Source organism: Sarcophilus harrisii, chromosome 1, assembly GCF_902635505.1.
Source record: "Sarcophilus harrisii chromosome 1, mSarHar1.11, whole genome shotgun sequence".
Classification (NCBI taxonomy): Eukaryota; Metazoa; Chordata; class Mammalia; order Dasyuromorphia; family Dasyuridae; genus Sarcophilus; species Sarcophilus harrisii.
Genome location: NC_045426.1, coordinates 264,166,353 through 264,182,710, shown reverse-complemented (window position 1 = coordinate 264,182,710; position 16,358 = coordinate 264,166,353). Strand labels below are relative to the sequence as shown.

Genomic DNA, 16,358 nt, shown 5'->3' with positions numbered 1-16,358 from the left:
TTATTAATTTTTGTTAAACATTTCACAATTACAGCTTAATCTGGTTCCGGACATACTCTGGAGTTTTGTGGACTCTTGGACTTCAAGTTTGACACTCCTGGATAAGACAATAGCCTTGGAGTCCTTCTTCTTACCTCCTTCCTCTGACATTTAACAGCTGTGTGACTTTGGACAAATCACTTCCATTCTAGGGAGCCTCCATCCCCTCATCTCTAAAAATGGTTACAATAATATCCATAGTGCCACAAAATTGTTGCTTAAATAAGATACTGTATATAGTGATGCTCAGTCTATAGACTGCTAATATAAACGTCCATTGTTATTACCAAGGTTTGAAAGTGTTCAAGTTAAAAGCAAAATGTTGTTCATTCACATTTAACTCTTCTTGATCCCATTTAGGATTTTCTTGGCAAAGATATTGCAGTAGTTTGTCATTTCCTTCTCTAACTCATTTTACAGATGAGAAAACTGAGGCAAATTGAGTCACACAGCTAGGAAGTGTCTGAGACTGGATTTGAACTCCAGGTCCAATGCTCTATCTATTGTGTCATATAGCTGCCGTAAAAGCAAAATACAAGGGTACTAATTATTATGAGCAGCCTTAATGCAAACAACATTGAGTACATTGGATCTGGAAATCTCCAAAGAATCCAGTTGGAAATGGGTCAGGAGAACTGCTAGCTATCATACCTCCAGGCTTCTCCCCACCCACAATATCTGCTCCTCAGGCACTAGTCTGTGGACTCAGTGCTAATAATAATTGCAGGAGGATGGGGAGGGGGAGAAAAAAAACAGCTTGGAAGCAGAGGATGAATTTGGCTTTTCCAAATGAATCTATAATCATTTAAAAATCTATTTTATATACTTATCTGTATATGCAATTTTATTAAAATTTAAACTCCTTGAGGGTGGATTGTTTAACTCTGTGTACCAGCTCCCAGTAAGTGTTAATAAATATTTGTGGATGAAGATGCAGTTTGATGTAGAGGATGAGGTACTGGAATTAGTCTATTGTTATGTTCAAATCTAGCCTTAGATACTCACTAGCCGTGTGACCCTGTGCAAGTCACTTAAATCATTCTGCCTCAGTTTCTTCATCTGAAAAATGAAGGAGGTTAGACTAGAAGGCCCCTAAGGTCCCTTTCTGTTCTAAATCTCTAATTCTCTGATTGACTGACATTACCTTGACCTTTGAAAAGGATCTTTGTCTTTTCTAAAAAAAAAAAATCTCAAGTGATTTTCCTCCTCCACACGAATACTGCAGTTATCTCGATAAATTTAACACACCACAGTTTGCAGCCATCTGTTAGGAAGCAGAGAGGAGAGCTGGAGAGCTTTCAAAGCAAGCATCTAAACTCCCCACCTTCCTCCTCCTCCCCCACCCCTCGCCCCATCGGAGTGAAGTGAATTAAGTTTCCTAGCACCGGTGCTCAAAATAGCTCACAGAATAGGAAAAAACTCAGGCCTGCAAACAGCATGTCATTGCACTCAGCCAATTACATAAATCTACGGAGGAAAAGCTGCACATAGGCCGGTGGGGCAGGAAAGAGGAAAAAGAACCATTAAAAAGGAGAGGTCCATGATGATTTGGTTGAAGACTGGGGGTCTAGTCCAAACTCTAACAAACTATTGTTTTTTTTCCCCCAGATCCCCAAACAATGCTCTAACTCATTGATGTCAAACTCAGATAGAAACAGGAGCTGCTAAATTGTACATATGATCCCTGAGGATCATATATCAACCAAGAACATATTAACCTTATGGCAGAATAGACAGAGCACTGATTCTAGAGTAAGGGTCCTCTAGCCTCAGATACTTACTGTGTGATCCTGGGCAAGTCGGTTTCCTCATCTGTAAAATAGGAATAACCTGTAAAATATAATAACACTAACCTTCCTGGGTTTTTGTGAGGATCAAATAAAATGAGTATTAGCTTAGTGCTTGGCATATAGTAAGTGCTATAATGATTATTTTTTATTTTGTTAAATATCTCAATTATATTTTATTTTAGTTTGGGCCAACTCAAAAGGAGGCTGACTTAGTGTTTGACACCCCTCATCTACATGATTCCTAAGGTTGTCACATCCAGATTGACATTTTTATGGTTCCTTTGTGTGAGTGATACAAAAAAGCCAGCCTCCTGTAGCTGTTCCCGGCTCCGATATTTGGGGATCACTTTCCCCACCTCTGCCAGACTGAATGCAGTGTTGCTTGCTTCATTGATCGGACATAATTTATTGATTTTAACAACATTTAGTACCATGATTTTATTATCAGTGACATAACAAATTTATACAAGATGGTGCTGCCATTGGAGGGAGGGTCCTGGCCGCAGTCAGCAGCAGCAGCAACAGCAATAGGCAGCAGCATGAGAGGTCCCACAGCACCCCAGAGGCCACAGAAAGGAGGTGCAGCTCAGCCCCTCAACAGCCAGACAAGCCTATCCCGGCCTGGCCTGGGGAAGAATGGTTCAACCTGGCTTTTCCACAAGCCTGTCTGTCGGACACTGCCCATCTGCTTAGCCTCAAGCAGGTTTGGAACCAGGTGTCTGAGGCCTGCATCGGTAGAAGACATGCTGCAGGGGCTAGCCCTAAGCAGGGTGGCAAAGGGAAGGGTAATGGTCTTGGTGAGTTGAAGGGGTGTGTGTCCTGAGGGCAGATGATCATGGAGGATTCTGCCACTCTTAGAGAACCACTCCATTTCCTAAAGCCCCTGGGGCAGCCTTCTAGACTTCAAAATGGCCTTAGCCAGCCATGGGGACCCGTGGCAAGAACCTCTCCAGGTTCATCTTGTTCACAAACTTGCCATCCACAGGGACATGGCCGGCAGAAACAGCCAGATTGCCTTGGCTTCCCCAGGTCTCCTCCACCACCCAGTCAATCCACTTAGTTTGGGCACTGACTTGGGGGAGAAACACACTGATGGATGACTGAGAACTTCCTCACCACCTGCCCAGCCCCAGAATCAGGCTTTGTCCCATTCAGTCATACACCGGGGCTTGGTTAGAGTAGGCATCTTGCCATTTGCCTAGCCTACCCACATTTCTCCTTATTGCTCTAAGACTCCATTTAAACTTCCTTCTTTGCTGACTGCTCTTGTAGTAATGTTATCTGCCAACCAATTCTGCCTTCCCATTCCCCTTCCCCCCCAAGTAGAGCATAAACTTTGGGGACTCAGGGACTATCCTGTTTTTTGTTTTGTATCTGAATCCTCAGCACTTAGCATAGTACCTGGAATATAAGTGCTTAATAAATGCTTTCTTGATTACAAACATTAACCCAAGAAATGCATTTCATATGGAAGATGTCTTGTTTCCCTCCCTACTGCCAAAGTCAAACGGACGGGTCTCATTTATTTGCTTTTTTTTTAAGTGATAAAAATTCCAACATGCTCTGTACAAGGCCCATTTGCTCCTAACCCTCAGCATCTCGGGAGACGTGCCCACAATGGGCAACTCCAAGATGGTTCCCACCAAAAATTATTTGATTGTGTCCATCAGAGACTGGCGGTGCCCCTTCAAACAGCTGGTATCACAGTTTGGGCACAAAGAGGCCAGTGGTGGAGGACAAGCAAAAGACAGGACCAGTCTCACAGACCTCAGATTGGCAAACAAGGGGGCAGTGAGGCTGGGAAAGTCAGTCCAAGGCTTGTTGTTCTGACCAAGTCACACTGCAGGGTGGAATTGGGAGCAAAGTTTCCCCATAATACTGAGTCAGTTTGGTTCTCTGCCAAACTTAGAAGCAGCAAGGGTTAAACCAGCCTTGCTGATCAGTGCCAGTGACCAGCACCTAATGCACCTATGTATATACGTACCCCCATACTGGGGCCCCAATATAGTATTCTAGCTTGGTAGAGGTGGGATGGGACCTTATAGATCAGTCCCACCTCTTCAATTTATAAAAAGGGAAACCGAGGCCCAGAGACATGAACTGACTTGCCTGAGGTCCTCACAGCAGCTGAGCTGGGGCTAGACCCAGGTTTCCTGACTCCTGAGTCCAATGCACTCTTCATTAATCCATTTGAAACCCCATCCATGGAGCTTTAGTTACAAAAGTACCAAAAAGACCTTGTTATAAGGCATTTACAACAAGAAGATATGGAATTTGAGGACAAGATCATAGCAAGTTGCTTGTGTTTGTACACATATACATGATGTATTTTTACCAGTTCATCCTCTCCTCATGCTACACTCTCTAAAATATATACAGAATAAAATAAATTAAAAAAAATCAGCATTACTGGCCTGCCAGGAAAAAAAATACCGACCTTGGGCTCTAGATTAAACTGAGTGGAAAAGTTATGTGTGCCTCTTTCCCAAAAGGGCAGAGAGATGAGCCTTGGCCAGCTGACTATCCCCCCAAATTATCCCCATACTCACTCACTTTTTCTGAACAGGCCTTGGGTCTGCCATGACCAAAGTGTTTTTTTTTTTTAAATAGTCAAAAGTCTACCAGTAAATAGCACCCACAGCTACTCTGGATCCTTTCTTTAGCACTGAGCCCATGTTCCTAATAGGTCCTCGATAAATATTTCTTGAATGAAGGTAAGCTATCTATTAAGGACCAGCTGGCTTTTCATTGTAGAGTTCATGAAGGGAAGAAGCTATAAGCTGTCTCCATGGATCTGGTTTCATACCTCTTTCCACTCAGTTCCACTCAAAATCCATTCTCCAAAAGCAAAGATCAACTCAAAGCCAACTGTCGATCAGCTGGATAAATAAGTTCTATTAGCAGAAAAAAGGAAAAATTCTTCTCTATTCAACAGGAATACAGAGGCAACTTATGAAGAAGCCCCTCCCTTTGCCAAAAGGAGTCACAGCCAGTTATAGTAAAAGACACAAGGGTCTGTAGCCAAAAAAATGGGGGCAGGACATGCTGGGAACTGTAGTCTGTTTGGATGGCGCAGTCTATGAAAAACATGGTAGAGGGCAGATGGATTTGCCACAACTGATAAAACTAACAGCTGGGTCTAGTTAAATCAATGAATCAATCAATAAACATTTATTAAGCGCCTACTATGTGCCAGGCACTGTGCTAAATGCTGGAGCAAGTCAAGGATAGCAAAGACAACTGTGGGTATTTCCATAGTTTGGAAAGCACAACATCTTTTTCCTTGAATTCAGCTCTGCAATTCAGATCGGAACATATGCCTGTCACTGGGGCACCACAGATATTAGAGTCCAGGGTTAGGGTTACTAAGAGAAAGGGTATCCCACTCACTGCGAGTCATTTTTGACTGATTTAGATAAATGATTTCTCCCCTTCCCTGGGATGGGCTCTGTGGTCAGGAGACAAATCAAAGAGGTGGAGGCAAGTCAGGGAGGTCCGTGGAACGCCGAGTTAACAGGGTCTATGCTGAGTTGGGGAAGAAAATAGAGCTTTGCTGTTGTCAATAGATCCCTAGCTTAACTGGGGCCTAGGGAATGAGGTTTTGCTGAGAAACTGGAAATTTATGAATTAAGATAGTAGAAAATGGAGTGCATGGGGAAGAAGGAAATTCTCCCTTGGAGAACAGCAAGATTAAATTATAGGAATGAATACATGTATGAAAGTCAAAAACTACTTTTGTAAAATCCAATGAAGCTTCTGGGTGAATCCTGTCATCTCTCTGTGTCTATTGACACATTGACACTAACTGAGCAAAAACGAAGATTCACTTATTCTGGGTCCACTGTCTATATAGTCCTTATTGAGGTTCTAAATCCTGGCCAACTTTCAACCATCTTTTCCCAAATTGATCAGCAGAATGGTGACTTCCCCAAAGCACCAAGTAGTCCCTCCCGAGGTATAGAACATCTACTAATTATTGGTCAAGTGAGGATGGGTGAAGAGATTGGAGCAAGTGGAAAAAAAGGGGGTGGGCAGCCAGGGAAGATTAGTCCAATCTGTTCTGAGCTTTGAGGACTTCTCATCTTGGAAGCTTTCATCTTCATCGATGTCCACACCATACCTATGGAGGGTTCTGAAAATCCACAAACACAGGGACTTAAGGCTGGCTGTAGGGAGTGAGATAATTGTTCAATGGTCTCCTAAACGTCTGTTTTCCTACCAATTCTCTGTCTTGGTGCATGAGGTACTGGCTCGATCACAGACATGCAAATACAGCAGGAGGTGTAGCCTGGGAATTCCAGCATCACCTATCCTATTAGATTCTTTTCTTTTCCTTTTCCTTTCCCTTTCCCTTTCCTTCTTCCTTCCTTCTTTCCTTCCTTCCTTCTTTCTTTCCTTCCTTTCTTCCTTCTTTTTCTTCCTTCCTTTCTTCCTTCCTTCCTTCCTTTCTTTCTTTCTTTCTTTCTTTCTTTCTTTCTTTCTTTCTTTCTTTCTTTCTTTCTTTCTTTCTTTCTTTCTTCCTTGAAGAGATGAAGAACAAGTGAAAACAAAGATAACCGCACAGGTAGAGCCACCAGCACAGATGTAGGTGTGCATGATTTAAAAAGCACACAAATACCTCAAAAATTGTTTTTTTCCTTTAGTCTTCTAATTCTTGGCTGCAGACTGACAAGAGAGGTGGTGCCTTAGACGCCCATTGTACACCAGATTCCTGTATTTCCCATAATTTCTCTATTTTTACACCATCTTGGAATCTACCTTTATGAAAACCAGCCTGGACTTCCTAGGTGTCCCCTAGACCTTTTTCCTGTGGTAGGACAACTGCCATGTTTATCTCCACTTCTTGGCACATAAACATCCCCATCATTCACCATGACTAGAACATATGCAAAATTCATTTCTAAAATTCTCTCTGGGGCTGTGCTAAAATAAATCTGATCTTTGAGGGCATTCACACAGCCCCAAATAGGAAGCAAGCAAGCTGCCTTTTGCCAATGGAGGGGAGGGACTTCCCAAGAATTGTGGTCAACCCCTAAGGCTCAATTCCCCAGGCTCCCCACCCAGCATTAGGTTGAACTCCCACTTAGCTAGGTTTCTGATAAACAGACCTTTCATCCAGAAGCCCCTCACAGTCACTGCCATGAAGTGAAACTTGAGTCTAATGGCAGGGATAGAACATGGGACCAAAACTGGGTTCCAAGGCCCAGGGGCAGCCCCAAGCCTTGGGTTCAGATTCCTCCCTCCCCCCCCCTCCTCAAAGTGGATTCAGAGCAGTGAGGCTGCCAGTCAGGATCCCCTTTCTAATGTAGTGAGGCATACACAATGGTTGTGAATGAAAACGTAGCCACTGGAAACAGCAGATGCTTGCAAAAATCAGGCCCCATGGCAACAGGGGAGGTAATTCCAGGGAGAAAAGGTTGCTCCATTTTCTTTTCTCAGTCTTCTGGCCTCTGCCTTCGCCACCAACCCATTCCCATGTTGGTGTCCAACATGATTAGGTGGATGCTTGTCTTTTTGTTTTTCCTCTTTGCTTTTTACATGTCAAATAAAACCAGGTCGTTCTGTAAACAGAATCTTGTGTCCTTGGATCCCTCACAGTCAATCTCTCTTTAAGGTTTATGTTTGAAATGGGCTTCCACTGAAATAGGAAAAACAAACACACATATACTCAGAGCCCGTTACAGTGAGATACAACTGGAACACAATGCTTTCCCTGTTTGACGGTGACATAATCATCCCAATGACAGCAGGACCACACTCTGACTCCTCCTATACAGATGGCTTTGCCAACTGCCCCTGACTTCCCAGAAATGTTCCCATTTGATTTTAGAAACTGAGAATAGTTTTTGAAGGACATTAAATTTCCCCAGGCTTCTGTCTCCTTTCTACTCCTGGGACCTGGTCACTAACTGGCCATCCCAAACAGAAAGAAAATGGGGAAGATGTGATTTTAAAGCTTCTTGCCAAGACCCACCCTAAGCAAGATGTGGTGACCTCAGTTCCCTTCAGCCACTCAACCCAAGATCTCAGTCTCCATGACTACCATACTCCCAGGGGAGGGTCTTGTCTCACAGAACCAGGCTCAGGGTTATAGAACTGCAGCATCCCTTCCTTCCCTCCTTCCTCCCTTTCAACAATGTAAAGGGGGAGAACACGGGTACTTAATGAGATGATAAAATAGAAACATTTTAAGAGGGCCAGGAGAAAAAAAAGTAGGAAAAAGCATGCTTGTTGACTCATCCCTTCTCCTTTAGTTACTTAAATGGATAGTGAGAAATAATCGGAGAGGGGCTGGATCCCACCCTCATGTGAAGGTGGGATAAGAAATGAGGTACAGCCCTGGGCGTCTTGGGATAGAGAATGGGAGAAAAGGGACATTTTTCCTTGAGAAGAATTTCCTTGGCTGTGTGGTCCAAAGTGGGTGTATATGTGTTTCCTAGTTTGTTCTGAGGTCATCCTTGTTTGTGTTATGGCCAAATATTCACTCCCCACTACTATCCAAGTCTCCAGTTACCTCACAGGTGAACAAGAACAGGGACAGTCCCCCTCACCTGCATACTCTTGAGGCAGCATTGGCCTATTAATCACTTTCTGAAAGGCTGCGATCCATTCCCGCTGGTCACTTTCTGTCTCACAGGCAAAGAGGAACTTTCGGTCTGGGGTGACAATGGTGATACCGTGCTGCCAGTGATGGCCCTGGGTGGAAGGAGGAAGGCCCTCAAGAACCGTGTAGCTGTTTTCCTTACTGCCAATGAAAACCTCCCCTCTGGCAAAGGCATCCTGAGGAGGAGAAAATTAACCCATCAACCAATATTTATTAAAGTCCATACCATGTGCCAAGCAATAAGGAGAACATAATGCATTCTAAGTATATTACTAAGTATCTAAGGAATGAGTAAGTACATACACAACACAACTATAAAATAATTAAATATTGCAGACTCTATAAAAATGCTTATTCTCTTCCCTTTGTGCAGAAGATGGTATCTGACATGGGTCTTAAGGTGGACACTCCTTAGCCAGGCAATGCTATTCACCACAGAACATCCTATTGGGAATAAGAGGATTTGGGGTCAAATTCCAGATCTATAATTATTACCTGGGTAACTATGGGTAAATTATTTAATCTCTTTGAGGATCTTTTTTTAAAATCTATAAAATGAAAGAGGCTGGATTATACTGACCCCAGGGGGTCTCTTCCATCTCTAGATATATGATCCTATGAGCAGTTAAATGGGACAATGGCGAGAGTGCAAGGCTGTAGTCAGGAAGACGATTTCAAATCTGGCCTCAGGATACCTATTAGCTGTATGGCAAGTCACGTAACTGTTTGTCTCAGTTTTCTCATCTGTAAAATGAGCTGGAAAAGGAAATGGCAAACTATTCTAGTATCATTACCAAGAAAACACCAAATTGGGTAATGAAGTGTTGGACGTACCTGAACAGACTGAACAACATGAGCCTAAACCTGTTCACATGCAGTGCTGAGGAGCAGGAACAATGTTGGCCTGTCAGCCAGGAGACCTGGGCTCCTGAGGGGGTCACTAACTGGCTGTGTGTCATTGTAAATCTAAACTTACTTTAGCTCTCTGGAGCTCAATGTCCTCCTCTGACAAATAATACTTTCCCTTCCCATCCACCCCCTAAAATTGTGCTGACAATCAAATGAGGCAATATAAATGGAACAACTTTGAGAAGCAGATCCTGATCTCTCTCCTCATCTCTGCCTCCTGGCTTCCTTCAAATCTCAGCTAAAATTCCATTTTCTTGGAAACTTTCCAAAGCTCCCTTAATTCCAGCACTTTCCTTCTAAGATGATCTCCAAGTTATCCTTACAAAACACACACACACACACACACACACACTCACACACACACACACACACACACACACACAGAGAGAGAGAGAGAGAGAGAGAGAGAGAGAGAGAGAGAGAGTTTGTACATAATTCTTGTCATTCCCATTAGAAAGGGATTGTCTTTTGCCTTTCTTTGTAATCCAGGGGCTTAGCACAGTGTCTAGCACACAGTAGGTAATTACTAAGTGTTTTTACAAAAGTGAAATATAATGTCTGTATAATTTTTATGGTACGTAGCCATATCAAGTCAGAACCTGATTAAAATCCGCCTCTGACTCATTCTAGCTTTGTGAGACTGGGCAGGTGACTCAATCCTCTCAGTGACTGCTCAGCTCTTGAAAACTGCAAATTACATTTAAGCTAAGTATGCCTTCGTGGAGAGGGGTTTCCATACCAACAGTTCTTTGTACCAATGAAGTCTCAGGTCTGAAATGACATCTTTGTACAAATACCACACTGCATCTTCCCCCAAATAAGCATTCAATAATATTAACAACCAAGCCTCCCATTTTGATAGCATTTTTAAGAATCTACAAAGCACTTTCTTTATATAGTCACTACTCAAGAGTGCAGGTATTAATTTACAGTTGAGGAAAGGAAAAGTCAAAGTAAGATGACTTGTCCAGAGTCACGCATTGGAAAATAAAGGGATTGGACAATATGAACTGTAAGCTTCCTCCCGGCTGTAACATTCTCTTTAAAATTTTAATTTTATTATCATTATTAAAATTAATTATAATGTATGTCTCTGTCCCACCAGATCTAACATTCTAAGACTCTAGTCCAATCTTGTCTTTGATACTCATTTACTACTTGTGTGACTTAACCTCTCTGGTTATGGTTTATGAAAAACAAGGGGAGTGAACTAAATGACCTTTTAAGGTCCCAGCCAATGTCCTGCTTCTGATCGATCCTATGAAAGGACCTTGATTTTACCTAATTGACACATTCCAGAGTGGGATGAGATTTAGGGCTACTTTTCTCCTCTGAGAATGGATATCAGAAGCAAAGATGGAGTGGTTAATACACCACTTTAAAGGCTGGAGTTACAGGGCTGATCATTTGCTTGCTTTTTTGGGGAGAGGGAGGAAGTCACTTGCTAACTGTGGTTCTCAGGCTACTGCCCAGAACAGAGAAGCCTGGAGTTCATTTCCCTATTGGAATGCCTATTGGGCAATGCCACAGGAGAATGTGGGAAGGAGGGGAGAGAGAGAAGCAGAGAAGCACTAACAGGATTGCAGAAGTCACTTAAACCATTTGTACAAGATATGGCAACTTTGGAAGAGGGAGGAAGATCTTGCTTTATAGTTATGGGAATAGGAGGGGCTCTCTGAAATCACCTGGTCTCCCCTGTTCCCTACAATGTTTACATTCAGGGTCTATTGAGAGTTTTCTATAAAGTGCAGACAACTGGGTTTCTGTACAGGGCCTGGGACAGGATGGAATAAGGAGGAACAAATAACCTTCCTTATCTAACTAGGTTGGTGGAGAATCCTTGAGAACAGGGACTGTTTTGTTCTATGCACTTGTATTCCAGGTGCCTAGAACAATGCCGGCACATATGAGGTGCTTAATAAATGCTTGCTTGGTTATTTTATAATTAGCATCTATCTCTCAGGATTGTTGTGAGGATCAAATGAGATGATATTTGTAAAGGGTGTCTGGTACATAACAGGTACCACATAAATGCTGTTATTATTATTATTGTGTATATTGTTATTATTGAATATTATTGTTTATATCCTGCATTTACTTATCTGTGAGCATATATATTCCCCTCAAGAGAACATAAGCTCTTTGAAAGCAGAGATTACTCACTCTGGTATTTGTATCTTTAGTACTTGGTACAGTGACTGGCATACTGTAGGCACAGAACAAATGCTTGTTGAATTGAATTGGTTGGGTTAATAATTCCTCCCCATCCCAGGAATAGTCTGGAATCAGAGACCAGCTAGGGAAATTTATGGAATCTGGAGTTGATGGGGTCCATATTGAATTCTGTTGAACAGCAGTGGCCAGCAGATCACTGAGGAAAATAGTTCCTCTAATGAGATCTAGCCTTTCTCTTCAAATGGAGGACAGCTAGAATAGGAAAAAATCTGGAGGTAGAATCATTGATAGGAAGACTATAGGTCATGATGAGTCCAGTGGATGATGAAAATTATTTCGGGGCATTTTGTTTTCCTTTTTTTTTTTAACTTTACCTGAGATTTCCTCATCTGTAAAATGGGGATAATCTACCATACAGGGTGCTCAGGAAGATAAATTCAAATGAAATACGGTACATTAATTGCTTTGGGAACAAATGTCAGCTATTATTTTGATGATCTTGGGGTAAGGTGAGGATTAGAAAGTTCCTAAGTAGAAAAGCTATACAGCATAGTCTGGACCCACGAGGATAGCAGTCCACTTAAGTATTACCAGCTCAAGATCATTTCGATAAGACTCCTCAGTGGTGGGAGCCCATTATTCAAAGCTCCCCACCTGTGGGGGGAGGTGGAGTTGGGCAGAACTTGAGACAGTCGTCACCCACGAGGAAAATCCCTGAAGTCTCTAGAAGAACAAGTGGGGGACAGAGAACTGGTGGAGATGCCCACTTCTCTACATGCTGGTTTCTTCCCAGAGTCTTTCTCTGTTTTCACAGACCTTACCGAAGACCAAGATTTGTCTTCTTTCAAGCTCTTGCTAACTCTGCCCCTCATGTAGGTGTTAAGAACACCGAACAATCAATTTTCATCAACTAGGAGACTCACAGACAAACTGGCATTGAACCATAGGTTATATCTGTTCTGTCCTGAAATGTCTTAAGGTTTTTCATAATACCTAAGCCACAGAAAAATCATGGGGGTGGGAGGGATATGGAAGTGAAGAAAGGCGGAAACAAGGTATACATTGCCCCTGTCTTGCAAGGTGAGGAGCAATATATATTGCCCCAATTTTGCAGAAGAGAAGTGAAGAAATAAGACATATATTGTTCACATTTTGGGAGCGGGAAGTAAAGAAGTAATAAGATATTCATTGCACTTATTTTGAGAGAAGGAGAGGGGGAGGAAGACATATCACTTCCATTTTGGGTAGAGATATTAAAGGAGGGATTAAGATATATATATATATATATATATATATATATATATATATATATATATTGCCCCCATTTTTTGGAAAGAAGCAGGGAGTAAGATAACACCCATGTTTTGGAGGGAAGGGAGAAAGACATATGTTGCCCTCATTTTTGAAGGGGAGGTGGTCTTCATTTTGTTCTCTCACAGTAACAGGTTGGAAGTCAGCAAGTCCGGCTTCTGGAAATCCTCAGTTTCAAAGGAAGCACTGTACAATTCGTGCCCTTACCAGAGGGTCTTTGAAATACATGAGCCGCCTGTCATCCATGGTGAACCAGCGTTTCTTGAAGCCTTCAGTTTGCTAAAGAAACAGAAATAAATGATTAAAGCCCTGGCCTTAGAGTCAGGAGAACTGGGTCCTACTTCCAGCCATTCTATTAATTTATTCTGTGACTCGAATGTTTGTGGCAGCCCTTTTTGTAGTGGCTAGAAACTGGAAACTGAATGGATGTCCATCAGTTGGAGAATGGCTGAATAAATTGTGGTATATGAAAATTATGGAATATTACTGTTCTGTAAGAAATGACCAACAGGATGATTTCAGAAAGGCCTGGAGAGACTTACACGAACTGATGCTGAGTGAAATGAGCAGGTCCAGGAGATCATTATATACTTCAACAACAATACTAGATGATGACCAGTTCTGATGGATCAGGCCATCCTCAGCAACGAGATCAACCAAATCATTTCTAATGGAGCAGTAATGAACTGAACTAGCTATACCCAGAAAAAGAACTCTGGGAGATGACTAAAAACCATTACATTGAATTCCCAGTCCCTATATTTATGCACACCTGCATCTTTGATTTCCTTCACAAGCTAATTTGTACAATAATTCAGAGTCTGATTCTTTTTGTACAGCAAAATAATGTTTTGGTCATGTATACTTATTATGTATCTAAGTTATATTTTAATATATTTAACATCTACTGGTCATCCTGCCATTTAGGGGAGGGGGTGGGGGGGTAAGAGGTGAAAAATTGGAACAAGAGGTTTGGCAATTGTTAATGCTGTAAAGTTACCCATGTATATATCCTGTAAATTAAAGGCTATTAAATAAAAAAAAAATTATTCTGTGACTGCAGATAGGGGTAGACTAGGTGATTACTAAGGCTCCCTCCAGCTTGAAGATTTTAGGATTCTCTGATTCTAAGATCTATGTTCTCTGTTCCCAAGTCAGTTCATAATTAATCAGGCTGTCAGGAAATTTCAGTCTTTTGCTGCCAATCTTTTTTTCCACTAGAAGTTTTCTAATCCTGGCTAGCAAGAGAAGCACAGAAACTCACAGTTGGAAAGGAACTAAGGGGACACCTAGGGCAGTATTTACCTGGATAATAGTACCCTCTGCCACATACTTGAAAAGTACTTAATCAATATTTGTTTGAAGGTCTCTGGGTAGGGGAGATAGCTCTTCACTGAAAAAGTCCATTTTACTTTTCTATATCTCTAATTGTTAAGAGATGGGCAGCTGGGTAGTACAAATGGATAGAGAAACAGATCTGGAGTCAGGAAGATTCATCTTTCTGACAAATTTGACCTCAGATACTCACTAACTATTCGAACCTGGGCAAGTAAGTCACTTAATCCTGTTTGCCTCAGTTTCCTCCTCTGTAAAATGAGCCAGAGAAGGAAATAGCAAAGCACTCCAGTTATCTTTGCCAAGAAAAATCCAAACGGGGTCACAAAGAGTTGAACATGACTGAAAAAACACTCAAAAACCACCACAAACTATTAGATCTCTAAAAGGGGATTGTGGTCCTCAGCTTTGGAACATTGCCATATCTGAGGAAGACAGACCTCTCTCACATTCATAAAAGGTCAATATAGGGCTGCCTTGGTATCAAACTTTGAGTCCAGACAAAGCATGGTCATGAAAAATAAATAGTCTCAAGTTTAAGTTTCCAAAAAGGAAGGGACAAAGAAAACAGGGCTCCGGGGTAAATTTGTTTTGGGTAGTGAAAAAATCATTCTACTTATCCTCCATCCTTGAGAAGGGAGAAAAAGCATGGAAAACCTATATTAGATTGCTTGTTGTTGTGGGGAGGGGGTGGACTAATGGAGGGAAGGAGAAAAAAATTAGAATTCAAATCTTACAAAAATGAATACTGAGTGAGATGATTCAGGCCAATTCCAACGGTCTTGTGATGAAGAGGGCCATCTGTACCCAGAGAGAGGGCTGTGGGGACTGAGTGTGGATCATAATATAGTATTTTCACTTTTGTTGTTGTTGTTTGCATTTTATTTTCTTTCTCACTTTTTTCCTTTTTGATCTGATTTTTCTTGTGCAGCATGATATTTGTGGAAATACGTATAGAAAAATTGCACGTTTGACATATATTGGATTACTTGCCATCTAGGGGAGGGAATGGGGGAAAAGAAGGGAGAAAAAAATTTAGGACACAAGGTTTTGCAAAGGTTAATGTTGAAAATGATCTATGTATATCTTTACATGCGCTTAGAAAAATAAAATACTATAGGGAAGGAAGGAAAGGAAATAAGCATTTATTGAATGCTTGCTGTGTGCTGGATACTGTGCTATGTGCTTTACAAATATTCTTTCAACTGATGCTCACAACAACCCTGGGAGATAGCTGCTATTTTACAGTTGAAGCAAACAGAGGTTTAATGCTCAGGGTCACACAGTAGCTGAGTGTTTACGGTTGGATTTGAACTGAGGTTTTCTTTGTCTCCAGATCCAGCATTTTATCCATTGTGTCACCCATCTGCCTCTTAGTTTGCCATCCATTTACCCCTGCAAAAACCAATGAAAGCATATAATTGTCCTTTGTGATAGTGTATCCCACCTTTGGTCCCGTTTTCTCCATGTAGCCTTCCTTCAGATAGTTTCTGGATAGCTTTGGCACGAGCTATAGTAGATAAAATAAAGCAGAGTACAAAATGTCAGGAAGAGACAAGATTCATCTGATCTTTGCTTTTCTTCCTGTTGACCTCCCCCTACTAATGCCAGGAGGCTGGGTTCCTCAAATCCCTTCACTTCCCTTGATTTATGGGGATTTATGATTGTGTGTCTGTTGTTACTAGAGTCTTGGGTACCAGTGATGCTTTGGTGGGGGAGGAGTGAGAAATGAGGGGGAGGATTGTCTTAAAGATGGGAACAACTTAAAGAAACCACTTGAGTTTCTACCTGGCCACAGAGCCTCAAGAGGTAGATCAAGTGCCACAGTTTGAGTTATTGCCAACATAGGGTTAGTTGGACCAGAATTCTAAAGCCAGAATGGTTCCCATATGTTGTGGTACGTGAATGAGGTCAGCCTTCAGAAGTCACACGGTGACAGGACTTGGAGGAAGAAGGGGGACATGGTCTTCAGATCAGGGGAAAGTCATGGATCAGGGGATCTTAAACTGGTCCACAGATTCTCAAGAGGTTCATGTTAAGATCTCCAGGGATCCAAGAACTTGGATGGGAAATACATGTATCTTTATTTTAATCAATTTCCAAGTGAAATACAGCATTTCCTTAAATTCCAAATGTAGACAACAAGATGCAGTACTAGCAGAAGCTGTAACTTTCTCACCAATGGAAATTATATT

At 41.8% G+C, this 16,358-nt stretch overlaps 1 protein-coding gene across 1 annotated transcript in view; it reads right to left on the bottom strand.

Annotated features, from left to right (window-relative positions):
* Positions 1-542: 542 nt before the first annotated feature.
* ADAP1 (ArfGAP with dual PH domains 1) overlaps positions 543-16,358 on the bottom strand; it is a 178,123-nt gene continuing 162,307 nt past the window's right edge. Inside the window, exons 8-11 of the mRNA XM_031941442.1 lie at positions 15,611-15,673; positions 13,036-13,107; positions 8,381-8,609; positions 543-7,467 (exon numbers count right to left, since the gene is read on the bottom strand). Coding sequence (XP_031797302.1) covers positions 7,439-7,467; positions 8,381-8,609; positions 13,036-13,107; positions 15,611-15,673 — 393 coding nt within the window. The 3' untranslated portion in view covers positions 543-7,438. The remainder of the gene's footprint in view (positions 7,468-8,380; positions 8,610-13,035; positions 13,108-15,610; positions 15,674-16,358) is intronic.